The sequence below is a fragment of the Hyla sarda genome, chromosome 10, assembly GCF_029499605.1.
Source record: "Hyla sarda isolate aHylSar1 chromosome 10, aHylSar1.hap1, whole genome shotgun sequence".
Lineage (NCBI taxonomy): Eukaryota > Metazoa > Chordata > Amphibia > Anura > Hylidae > Hyla > Hyla sarda.
In genome coordinates this window covers 57,628,065-57,641,817 of record NC_079198.1, presented here as the reverse complement: position 1 = coordinate 57,641,817, position 13,753 = coordinate 57,628,065, and the positions used below count along the sequence as shown (strand labels likewise).

At 43.7% G+C, this 13,753-nt stretch overlaps 1 protein-coding gene across 4 annotated transcripts in view; it reads right to left on the bottom strand.

Moving 5' to 3' along the window:
• The window catches only part of LOC130294381 (sulfotransferase 2B1-like), an 86,125-nt gene that overhangs the window by 28,330 nt on the left and 44,042 nt on the right, over nt 1-13,753 (bottom strand). Inside the window, exons 1-2 of one of the 4 annotated variants that reach the window (XM_056544088.1) lie at nt 12,010-12,108; nt 11,102-11,242 (exon numbers count right to left, since the gene is read on the bottom strand). In XM_056544088.1, coding sequence (XP_056400063.1) covers nt 11,102-11,237 — 136 coding nt within the window. In that variant the 5' untranslated portion in view covers nt 11,238-11,242; nt 12,010-12,108. Of the gene's footprint in view, nt 1-8,423; nt 8,518-11,101; nt 11,243-11,580; nt 11,673-12,009; nt 12,109-13,753 lie in introns of those variants that run through there. The other 3 variants (XM_056544089.1, XM_056544092.1, XM_056544091.1) reach the window with 3 other exon arrangements.

Genomic DNA, 13,753 nt, shown 5'->3' with positions numbered 1-13,753 from the left:
CTTCTGACCCCTATAACTTTTTTATTTTTCCGTGTATGGGGCGGTATGAGGGCTCATTTTTTGCGCCATGATCTGAAGTTTTTAACGGTACCATTTTTGCATTGATAGGACTTATTGATCACTTTTTATTCATTTTTAAATGATATAAAAAGTGACCAAAAATGCACTATTTTGGACTTTGGAATTTTTTTGCGCGCACGCCATTGACCGAGCGGTTTAATTAATGATATATTTTTATAATTCGGACATTTCCGCACGCGGTGATACCACATATGTTTATTTTTATTTTTATTTACACTGTGTTTTTTTTTTTATTGGAAAAGGGGGGTGATTCAAACTTTTAATAGGGGAGGAGTTAAATGATCTTTATTCACTTTTTTTTTTCACTTTTTTTTTGCAGTGTTATAGGTCCCATAGGGACCTATAACACTGCACACACTGATCTTCTATGTTGATCACTGGTTTCTCATAAGAAACCAGTGATCAACGATTCTGCCGCATGACTGCTCATGCCTGGATCTCAGGCACTGAGCAGTCATTCGGCGATCGGACAGCGAGGAGGCAGGAAGGGGCCCTCCCGCTGTCCTGTCAGCTGTTCGGGATGCCGCGATTAGCCGCGGCTATCCCGAACAGCCCGACTGAGCTAGCCGGGAACTTTCACTTTCACTTTTAGCCGCGCGGCTCAGCTTTGAGCGCGCGGCTAAAGGGTTAATAGCGCGCGGCGCCGCGATCGGCGCTGCGCGCTATTAGAGGCGGGTCCCGGCTTCACTATGACGCCGGGCCCGCCATGATATGACGCGGGGTTACTGTGTAACCCCGCGTTATATCAGAAGAGCAGGACCAATGACGTACCGGTACGTCATTGGTCCTTAAGGGGTTAAGGACCAAGCCCATTTTCACCTTAAGGACCCAGGCATTTTTTGCACATCTGACCACTGTCACTTTAAGCATTAATAACTCTGGGATGCTGATGCTGATTCTCTCTCTAGAGATTATGATGTAAAAGGTCTGGACTCTACTCTTTGGCATATTGATCCTCCTGAACGAATGATTGGTGCCTGTTGTTCTTCAGCAAGTTACTCCAGGGAAGTCTTTTGTGCCTCGTTGTCTGAGATGCAAAGTCTTGAGTAGGGGCCATTCTTCTTTACTAGCCGGGTATGCTGGAGTATGGAAATCCATTCAATTGATCACCCGTCATTACTGGTGGTCGAATCTGGAGCGGGATGTCACAGATTTTGTACATTCCTGTACTACCTGTGCCGTGACAAGACTCCTCAGCTCAAGCCTGGGGGTCTTTTACTTCCTTTATCTATCCAGGAGTGCCCTTGGTCACACGTTGCTATGGACTTTGTCACCGACCTGCCTCCCTACTGCAAAAACACAGTCATTTGGGTGATCGTTGATCGTTTTTCCAAGATGGCTCATTTTGTGCCCCTGGATTTCCTTCTGCTACACAGCTGGGGGATCAATTCCTTCGACATATCTTTCGTTTACATGGCTTTCCATCTCACATTGTCTCTGATCGTGGGGTTCAGTTTTTTTTCCAAATTCTGGTGGGCTCTCTGCTCTCGTCTCAAGATCAAGCTTGACTTCTCTTCTGCATACCACCCCCAGTCCAACGGTCAGGTAGAGAGGATGAATCTAATTCTCTGAGATTATGTTCGTCATTTTGTTTCTGCTCGACAAGACGATTAGGCCAACCTCCATCCCTGGGCAGAGTTTTCGTATAACCACTGGGACTCTAAAACTACTAAAACTTCCCCATTCTTTATCGTCTATGGCCGTCACCCTCGTCCTCCTTTTCCTTCACCTGTTTCTTCAGAAGTACCTGCAGTGGATATTCTGTTACAGGACTTTTCATCTATTTGGCAAGAGTCTGGGTGTGCTTTAATTCTTGCATCCACCCGCATGAAGTCGCAGGCTGACAAGAAGAGTAGACCTCCTCCGATCTTTTCACCTGGTGACAAAGCCTGGTTATCCGCCAAGTATATTTGTTTTAAGATTCCCAGCTACAAGTTGGCTCCCCGTTTTCTGGGTCCTTTCAAAGTCATGCAAAGTCATCCTGTGTCTTAGAAACTCCACCTGCTTCCATCTCTACACATTCAGAACTCATTTCACATCTCTCTCCTCAAACCCGTTATTCTTAATCGTTTTTCTCATGGGGATGTCTCTTCCACTCCTGTCTCTGGTTCCTCTGACATCTTTGAAGTTAAGGAGATTTTGGCCACTAAGATCGTCAGAGGAAAACGCTTCTTCTTGGTGGATTGGAAGGGGTTCGGGCCTGAAGAAATATCTTGAGAACTTGAAGGGAACATACTGGTCCAAAGTCTGATTCATCGGTTCCTGCAGCCCAAAAAGAGGGGAGACCGAAGGGGGTACTGCTACAGTTAGCTCAGCGGTCAGACTTGCTGACTGCAAGCGCATCCCTCTCTCTGCTGCCGGCGCTGCTGCGGTTCGCATCCCGCGATGCGAATGCACGCGGCCGCCGGATCTGTCCTCACCTCCTCACTGCTCTGCCTCCTCTGCTCTCTGTGTCCGACGGCGCATGTGTCCTCGCCTCCTAGGGTGCGCGCGCCGACTCTTTGAAATTTAAAGGGCCAGCGCTGCTAGTGTGGTTTGACCCTATATAACCCTGCATTTCCTTTAATCCTTGCCAGATCTTTGTGCCCTTGTTGCCTAAGAGAAAGCATTTACTTGTGTCTTGCCTTGCTATGTATCTGACTCCTTGCTACGTATCCTGACCTTGCTCCTGTTCTGCCTGCCTTCTGACCTCGTGCTACGTGACCTGACCTTGCTTCATTGCTGCCAGCTCTGACCTGCTGTCTGTCCTGACTTCATCTGTGCCTCATCCTTCCTGTGCCATGTTATACCTTGGCTTCCTATGGGCACAAGTCATATTATAGGTAGTGACCTGGGTGCCGCCTGCTGCAGCAAGTCCATCCGGCTTTGCGTCAGGCACCTTAGACTCTGCTCCCTGGTACGGCCCACACCATCATCCTCACGTGTCAGTGGATCCATCTGACCACAGCCGTTACAATCTCTCTACTGCCGAAAAGAGTTAAATAGTTCAATACCTTGAACAAGGTATAAAAACATTAGATATTTCATGAAAGCGTAAGCGTGATCATCACACTATTAAGAGATGTGTGGCTGATTCAGAGGACAGACGGGTTTGTGCAGATAAATGCACATTGAGGAAGATTTCTGCCATATCCATGCATCGGATCAAGAGAGCAGCTGCTAAAATTCTATTACATAGCAAATATTTGAAGCTGCTGGTGCCTCTGCAGTCCCAGGGACATCAAGGTGTAGAGTCCTCCAGAGTCTTGCAACTATGCATAAACCTTCTATTCGGCCACCACTAACCAATGCTCACAAGCAGGAATGGCTGCATTGGGCAGAAAAATAATTTTCAAACAGTTCTGTTCACCTATGATTGTTGTGCAACTCTGGATGGTCCAGATGGATGGAGTAGTGCATGGTTGGTGGACTGCAACCTGTTCCAACACAGCTGCAACGTCAGCAAGGCGGTGGTGGAGTCATGTTTTGTGCCGGAATCATGGGAAGAGAGCTGGTCGGCCCCTTTAGGGTCTCCGAAGATGTAAAGATGACCTCTGCAAAGTATGTGGAGTTTCTGACCATTTTCTTCCCTGGAATAGAAGGAAGAACTATTCTTTCCGTAATAAAATCTTCTTCTTGCATAACAATGCACCATCTCATGCTGCAAAGAATGCCTCTGCATCAATGGCTGCCCTGGTGATAAAAGGAGAGAAAGTCATGGTGTGGCGTCCATCCTCCCCTGATCTCAATCCTATTGGAGGCAGAAAGACACACAGGAAGGTGGAAGCTGGAGATCGTGCTGTCGAAGGGAACCAGGTAAGTCCGGATATATAAACAACCGATTTCGTTATTGTGGAATATAATAATGCACACGCAACACATTTCAAGACCAATCCGGTCTTTTCATCCTGCGTGCTGATACATAGCCTTAAAGAGAAATTTATACAAAATACAATGGAGACGTTACAAATAGAAATGACGTCCTATTCATTGATAAAAAAAAACTGTGGAATACAACGTAGTGAAGGGAAATTACATTTTCATTCATTAATAACAGTCTGGAGAGTGAAAAAAAAAGGAGAAGAAAGAACAGAGAGATCACAACATGTAATAAATATCAGTAAATATCAGTAAAACCTAGTGACCTATAAATTCACCTAAAACGTGTTTTTTTCAATCATTCCATTTAACCCTTCGGGCCACAAGTAATTCAGATAAAAAATCCAAAATGATTCTCTATTGATACATTTTACATTCATGTATTGTGAATCCCTTAAATGGGCACTGTCATGAAGTACAAAAATTGATATCTTGTAGTACTTAAGTACTACAACATATCTCTAATATACGTGAATAAAAACAAGTTTAAAATCACTTTTAAATTCGGCCACTAGGGGTCGCCCTCCTAGTGGCCGAATGCATTCGGCAGTGACATCACTACTGAATTTCGACTCATTGAAGACTGGCAATGAGTCAAAATTCAGGCACTGCGGTGCTCACTCCCGCCTGTCAATCAAACAGGCGAGAGCGAGCACGCTGATAGCTGGGGCTGCGCGCATTGGCCAGCTCCACTTGCCCCGCGCTCGGCCCTGCCCGCACGCCCCCTTTACCCTGTCCCTGTGCCCACTAGTGTCACATGTGCCCCCCTCGAGCGCGATCGCTACCATCACCGCTAGCGGGGTCCCTGTGCCCACTAGTGGTGTCACAAGAATGCTGAGCGCGGCTCTGTTCCCCGTCCCTGTCACCTGTCAGGGTATGGGAACAGATTTAAGAGCCTCGCGCGCAGCTAATGTAGTACTGCGCATGCGCAGTACTACGCAAATAGCGTAGTGCTAACGCCAGGCTCCTTGCGCTGTCTATGTTAGCCCTACACTATTTGCGTAGTGCTGCGCCTGCGCAGTACTACGTTAGCCGCGCGCGAGGCTTTTAAATCTATTCCCGTACCCTGACAGCTCGCGGGGGGCACATTTGAAACCGCTAGTGGGCACAGGGACCCCGCTAGCGGTGATGGTAGCGATCGCGCTCGCAGGGGGCACATTTGACACCACTAGTGGGAACAGGGACCCCGCTAGCGGTGATGGTAGCGATCACGCTCGCGGGAGGCATTCTTGTGACACTATGACATTAGACAATAGGGTGCCTCCAGCTGTTTCACAACTACAATTCTCAGCATGGCCTGACAGCTAATAGCAATCATGGCATGCTGGGAGTTGTAGTTGGGAAACAGCTGGAGGCACCCTATTAGATAAATAAAACACTCATGCATAGACGATGTGAGGGCGGAAGCAAGCGCCCAGCAAGGCATTAGTGATGTCACGCCTGCTGGGAAGCGCTGCTTCCTGCCCTGCTATATAGAGCAGATTTGGAAGCACTAAATATGCTCTATTAAAGCGATTAAAAATTTTTTTTAAGCCAGGTAGGGGGTTAGGGCTATATTACTACTAGGTAGGGACATATTATATAATATAGTACTTGGTGGGAGCTACCCTTTAAGGAATGGATTCAATTATGCTTACTGACAAACAATCTGGATCACTCACATGGACCATAGTAATGTGCCTTGATACACTTTGTTGCATTAACTTTGTATGAATGTTGTGGCGGTGTTTGTTCATTCTAGCTCTGAGGGTCTGTAGAGTCCGTCCAATATATTGGATCCAACATTTACATGTGAGTAAATAGATAGCGTACATAGAACAATCATGTCTTCCTTTGATGGAAAAAACGTCACCTGTAGAGAATGATTTTAAAGTCCACGTGTCACTATCAGGGATCCATGTGCAACACAGGCATCTAGAGTGACCACATTTAAAAATGCCAGTGCAAGAAGAATTTATTATATATATTACTATTCAATGAAAATATCCTGAGGTGACTTGGTGCAAGGTGACGCCTTAAAAGTACGTGTTGTCCTTTGTGCTCATTATAAGTAATGAGAGGTTTGGTGGGAATTTTTTGTTTTAATAAGGATCACTGAGGAGTACGGCCCAATGTTTTTTAAGGATATCATGAATTTGGGTGGTGGAGCTTTTTACAATTTGTGATAAAATTATTATATTTCCTCTTATTCTCTAAATTCCCACTGTCCTCATTGGATGTATCAATTTTATGATTACTCTTAAAAATTTAATCACTTTGTGTAAGGGTCCTGGTTTTGTTGTATGCCGTATGAAGTAATCTCTTGGGGTAACCTTTTTCTTTAAGAAGTTTTTGTAACATTTTTGCTTTTTTGGGATTTGGTCCTTTAAAAATTTCAAAATCCAAAAAGATATAGACTCCTGAGATATATTAGGTGTCTAAGACAAACCCAAATTGTTACAATTAATTTTGGCAACAAAATCCAAGGCTTCTTGTTCGGAACCATCCCAAATAATGACCAAGTTATCAATGTATCTACAATAAAATAGGATACGTGGATGTGCGATATACAGGGACTCGAAATGCCCAATGTACAATTTTTTTTCACTTTCCCGTAAGGGTAATTTTGTGGAGACATTTTTTTCACTTGTATGTAATGAGTTCCGAATGATGAAGGATGTTACTGTTTCTCCTAATCTTGATAATCTTACAAGTGACTAAAGAGCTAATTTAAAAACCCTCAAAAATAATGACTCTATTGTAATTTGTCCGGCGGATAAGGGTGGTGGCACAGTTATACTAGATTGGGCCAATTACATTACAGAAGCCCTCCATATTTTATCCAATGTAATTTATGAAATTCTTGATAATACGTCAGTGTAATATTTTAAGGAATACACTAATCTTAATGGAATAGCTAATAGTGCAGGTATTTTAAACAAAAAGGAGAGGGATTTTTTAAAAGTGAATACATATCAGTTACCTAATTTTTGCTATGTCCCTAAAGGGCACAAAGATGCAAAAAAAAAAACTCCTGGGAGACCGATTATTTCAGCGTAAGTGCAATCAGCTGCAATTTATTTCACTATGCGGACCTTTTTTTTACCAAGTTATGTCCGTGATCTACCATAATTTTTTAAAGATTACACTCAACTTATTGCGGATTTTAGCCTCCAACCCTATCCCTTTGTTTGTTTGTTTGTTTTTTAACTCTGGACATAAGTGCACTTTATTCAAACATTTTAGAGGATAAGGGTCTAGAATCCATTAGATTTTACTTAGCTCAGGACACTAACATTACCAAGGTGCAAGCTGATTTTTTCTGATTCAATTTTATGCATTTTACGTCACAACATGTTTTCTTTTAATGACGTCATCTACGCGTGGATGTGTGATGGGGACTTGATTTGCCCCTAGTTATGCAAATTTGTACATAGGGCATTTTGAGTCCCTGTAAATCGCATATCCACGTATCCTATTTTATCGTAGGTACATTGATGATGATTGGGGTTTGTCTATTACACATAGTATATCTCAGGAGTCTATATAGTTTTTTTGGGGATTGGAAATTTTAAAGGACCTGATGATTTTATTCCAACCCGTACACATTTAAAAAAAGTTGATGTGAACAGTTTTTTATCCTATGATAGCTGTCATTTCCCTACATGGATGAAGAATATGCCCCATGGGCAGTATCAGAGGGTATGAAAAAACAGTTTTTTTGATTTTACTAATCAAGAAAAAATATTTATTACATGTTGTGATCTCTCTGTTTCTTTCTTTTCCTTTTTTTTACAGTCTGGACTGTTATTAGTGAATAAAAGCCCCGATATGCTATTGGTCGGTTGCTTCTGACCAACCAATAGCAAAGATAGGAGGGGTAGCACCCCTGCCACCTCACTCCTATCCCTTCAGGGGGATCATGGGTGTCTTGGACAGCCCCGATCCACCTTATTTTCCGGGTCACCGGAGACCCGTATGACCCGAAATCGCCGCAGATCTCCGACATAGGGGGGTCTGAGGACTCCCCTCGGCGATGTGCCGGGATGCCTGCTGAATGATTTCCGCAGGCATCCCAATCCGGTCCCTGACTGGCGGGGACCGAAATTCCCACGGGTATACCTGTACACCCTCAGTCCTTAAGGACTCTAAAATGGGGGCGTACGGGTATGCTCTCTGTCCTTAAGGGGTTAAGGCTATGTATCATCACGCAGGATGAAAAGACCGTATTGGTCTTGAAGTGCATTGCGTGTCCATTATTATATTCAACCATAAAGAAATCTGTTGTTTATAAATCCGGACTTACTTGGTTCCCTTCGACAGTGGGATCTCCAGCTTCCACCTTCCTGTGTGTCTCTCCGCCTCCTATTGGACCACATGCTTGCCCGTAAGCGTGGGAAGCTGCTGCACTTGAACTCCTTCATATACATATATGCATTAGAGTGTTGTGCCTCCTCAGCACAACACCATCAGGTGAGCGAGTACTTCACCAGTTTCGTTCTCACCCCACATGCTTTGTTGATTCCACACAGGGAGCGCTCCTCCTGTTCTTTGTCTCAGTCCTATTGAGAACCTTTGGAGCATCCTCAAGCAAAAGATCTATTAGGGTGAGAGGCAGTTTACATCCAAACACCAGCTCTGGTAGGCTTTTCTGACATCTTGCAAACAAATTCAAGCAAAAATAGTCCAAAAACTCACAAGTTCAATGAATGCAAGACTTGTGAAGCTGCTATCAAATAAGGGGTCCTATGTTAGGCTGGGTTCACACTATGATTTGTAACCACGGTTCCCGTATACGGCTGGGAGGAGGGGGGCGGGGCTTAATCGCGGCGCCCGCACTCAGCCGTATTTGGCAACCGTATTTAATGCATGTCTATGAGCTGACCGGAGTGAACCACAGCCTCCGGTCAGCTGCTTTTTCGGCCGTATGCGGTTTCCCCCCGACCATAGGCAAAAACGCGGTCGACCACGTTTTTGCCTATGGTCGGGAAACCGCATACGGCCGAAAACGCAGCCAACCTGAGGCTCATAGACATGCATTAAATATGGTTCCCGAATACGACTGAGTGTGGGCGCCGCGATTAACCCCGCCCCCCCTCCTGCCAGCCGTATACGGGAACCGTAGTTACAAATCATAGTGTGAACCTATTCTTAAAATGTAATGTGACCTATTAAAATGTTTAAAAAGTTAAAATGTTGTTAAAAACTTGACTGAAATAGCTTTTTATTTCAGTAAATATGCTGCAAACACAACCAATGACAACTTTCAGTTCTTTACAACCTATAAAGTGTTTTGAAACTTACTGTGCATAATAATTTGGAACAGTGAAATGTAAGTTTTTTTATGTTTAAAAAAAATACTGTTATCAGAGGTTTGTGCAATAAAATTTGAATTTTACACTTTAGTTGATAACATGAGGAGTATGCTGACTGTCCTTTACATTATTTTGGTAAATGAGAAAAATATCATTTGCATAATAATTTGTAACAGGGTGTAAATGAATCAACAAATGTATTGAACTTTAGTAAACAAAAAGCAGAGTCTTTTATAATAAATAATTTGAGCAATAACGTGACCTTCTATAAAACCTTATTTTTTAATTCCTTGCCATTTGAAAGAACCCTGTACACTATCAGTGAATAGAACCATTCTTGTTTACCCTCAGAGAAATAAAACCAGTCCTGATCTCCATTTTGAACTCTTACATATACAGATATACTTTTTAATATATAAATATTTTCTAAACATAGTGACTTCCATAGAAATCATTTCTGAAAATGCCAACTGATTCAGGAAATAGATTTTTTTTAAAGAAAGAGAGTTCATACAACATAAAATTTTCAGCGCATATTGTATTTTACATGCAGACACATATTTAGATCATATCCATATTTTCACAGCAAATCAGCAGAAAAAATAGAATACAGTAACTCCCCGACCTACGATGGCCTCGACATATGATAAAATCGACATACGATGGCCTCTCAGAGGCCATCGCATGTCGATGTCAGCATCGACATACGATGCTTTTATATGTCGGGGCCATGGCATTAACTGCTATCCGACAGCGCAAAATGCTTAAGCTGCTGTCGGATAGCAGTTTAAGCATCCCTGGCAGGTTCGCTCACCTATTCCCGCTGCTCCGGGTCCACTTCGCGATCCTCCGGTGTCTTGCGCATCTTCTCCAGGGTCCGGGCCTCGCTTTCCGGCGTCGTTATTACGTCACTACGCACGCCGCGCCGGCGCAGCAGCGTAATAACGTCACCAGAAAGCGAGGCCCGGACCCTGCAGAAGATGCGGAAGAAGCCAGAGGATCGCGAAGAAGACACCGGAGCAGCGGGACAGCATCGGGAGCCCCTGGGACAGCATCGGAAGCGGTGAGGACCTGGTCCGGAGCGGCGGGGACAGGTGAGTACAGCTTCCTATACTTTACATTGCACAGATTTCTCAACATACGATGGATTCGACAAACGATGGGTCGTTTGGAAAGAATTACCATCGTATGTTGAGGGACCACTGTACACACCAAATTTTACACAGTGTGTACCCAACCCTATAGTTGTGTAAACCTTATTCTATTGAGAAGTTTTACAAATCTTAATGGATGTTTTTAATAACTGCCTATCCATTTTGGAATCTGTTTTGGCCAAGCAGGACCTGACCCCTGAAATCTAGTTGTGAGTGTGCCCCAGTATTGGATGCTGAAATGGCCATGAAATGGTGTCACTACATGGGCTAAGAGTGTAGTCAGGCCAGATGCTCAATTGTGTTGTTCACAGTGGGTTTTATGGGCCCGGTCACGCCTCAAAAGGTGTCCTGTACATGTGATATATTCTGCTCTTCATTATGTTAAAGCTGGATTATCGGTAGCATAATACGGGCCCTTTTTTACATGCATATTATGACCTGTAATGAGGGCGAAACCACAGGTCGGATGTCCCCAACTGACAGCTGTCAGTACGGATCATCAGAGCCATGGTTGGGCCAGAAATTGAAGCTGTGAACCCAGCATGCTTCTTGCAGACTTAACAATAATATATATATATATATATATATATATATATATGTATATATATATATATATATATATAAAAAAAACTAGGCTAAAGTGAAATGAAAAAATGATTGAAAATGTATTTTACAGAAATTACAAAAAGATTAACAATAATATATGCTCATTACCTGATTTGGGATAGGTCACATTATAGATATCATCATCAAATACTTCAAACTCATTTTCTGCGTAGGAGAGAGACTCTTCAGATTGCACATCTACAGAAAATCTGGTTCCTTTGTATTCAAAATGGTTAAAAGACATTTTATCTGAAAATAAAACAAAACAGTCCAATTTTAACAAACCTCAACAAAAAGTCTCTGTAACCCACAGTCTACATAAAAAATTGCTCTTTAGAGAGAACACAACATCTTTCATTCCTCCATGTGGCAGCTTTGTAGTAGCTCCCAGACTCCCCTTACATCTTGGCTCTCAACAATTACTTCCATGTTGTTGGCATGCTATATTTAGGATACATTGTGAAATTATATTTTTTTACTCTTGCTTTAAAATGTGTTTATCCATGCTTTCTGATCTTTTGTGCTTTAGTCTCATCACATCCCATAAAGATATATAGCTATATTTGGTTGCCCCTCCCCCTTCTCACCTGACGCATAAAGGGGTACTCCGATTAAAAAAAAAAAAAAAAACTATCCCTACTTACAGTATATGAGATAAGTATCTAATCACGGGGAGCGGGGGGGGGGGGGGGGGGCTGACCACTGGGACCCCTCCTTGATCTCCTGCCTGGCACCTCGGTTCTCCTCCTACACAGATAGGGGGTTGACACGCCCCTTGCCATTCATCTCTATGGGAGAGTCGAAGATACTCAAGCACTGTACTTTTGTATCTCCGGCTTTGCCATAGAGATGTATGAAGGTGGCGTGTTGACCACCACACCATGTACAAAACGGTGGTTGCTCCATGCATTAGGAGAGGCGGGGCAGCAGGCAGCAGATCGCGGGGGTCCCAGTGGTTGTACAGACCGTAGATCAGACACTTATCACCTATCCCATGGAGTTCCCCTTTTACTTACCTGTGCACTGCTACTTCCCTAACCGCTTAGGCCACCACCTTCAGAGACATGTCTGTGCTAAACAGCAGTTTAACTGTTTAACTGCTTAGTTAATCCCAGTGGTCGGATACCCCTGTGGATAAGGGATACTTTTTTTTTATACCGGAGTGCCCCTTTAACTTAATTTCTCAAAAACAGACTCTTGTATCATACGCCTTTCATGGGTAGATTGGCTTCTATAAGAAAATGCCACAAATGTGTGGCCAAAATGCCACATATTATTTTTGCATATTATACTGATTTTGTACAGGAATTTTTTTATTTTATTTTTTTAAACCACATGCAGACTTTTGAAAAAAAAAATTTTTTTTGGCTGAATCCAGTGTCTAGTTTTTCATATGCTTTTGCATTTGTTGGATACAGCAAATAGAACAGTGGTTCTCATCTTTTTTGCGACTGAACCCCCAAAGGGTGAAAGTACTGCATGTTATAAGATTATTTAACCCTTTCCCTAATAAAAGTATGAATCATCCCCCTTTTCCCATAAAAAAAAAACTGTGTAAAGAAAATAAACATATGTGGTATCGTCGCGTGCGTAAATGTCTGAACTATAAAAATATATTGTTAATTAAACCGCACGGTCAATTGCGTACGCACAAAACAATTCCATAATCCCAAATAGTGCATTTTTGGTCACTTTTTATACCATAAAAAAATGAATAAAAAGCAATCAAAAAGTCTGATCAAAACAAAAATACTGCTAAAAACTTCAGATCACGGCACAAAAAATTAGCCCACATACCACCCTGTACGTGGAAAAATAAAAAAGTGGTAGGGGTCAGAAGAGGACAATTTTAAACATATACATTTTCCTGCATGTAGTTATGATTTTTTTCAGAAGTACGACAAAATCAAACCTATATAAGTAGGGTATCATTTTAATTTTATGGACCTACAGAATAAAGATAAGGTGTCATTTTTACTGAAAAATGTACTGCGTAGAAACGGAACCCCCCAAAGTTTACAAAATGGCATTTTTTCTTCCATTTTGTCACACAAGTGCAAAAACTGAAATACGCTCTGTCCTTAACTCCTTGGGGACGAAGGGCGTATGCTTACGCCCTCGCGTCCCGTCACTTAAGGACGGAGGACGTATCCATACACCCTCCGTATTTCCGATCACTGCCGCTCGCCGGGCGGTGATCGGACCGGGATGCCTGCTGATATCTATCAGCAGGCATCCCGTGGCAATGCCTAGGGGGGTCCTGAGACCCCCCCTTATCGGCGATCACAGCAAATCGCAAGTCAATTCAGACCTGCGATTTGCCGCGATCCGGGCAAATCGGGTCACTGGTGACCCGATCTCCCAGAAAATAAGACTGATCGGAGCTGTCAGAGACAGCTCCGACCAGCATACAGCATAGGAGCGAGGTGGCAATGTTGCCACCCCCTCCTACTCCCTGCCATTGGTCGGTCAGGCTGACCATCAATGGCAGGAGGGGGCGGGGGGTTACAGTTCATTTCCCCCCGCTCTGCGCACCGATTGAAGTCGGTACAGAGCGGGGGGAACACTGGCGGCGAGGGGGGGAACATGGCCCGGCTTACCCGGACCGGCATCGGCGGCGGAGGCGGCGGCATCCCGGAGCAGCGGCGGCAGGTAGAGCGGCGGCCGGAAAGTGCGGCTGAGAAGGCTGCAGTGAAGATCGCGGTAAGTGATCTTCACTGTGGCCTTCTAAAAGCTGCAAAACTACAACTCCCAGCATGC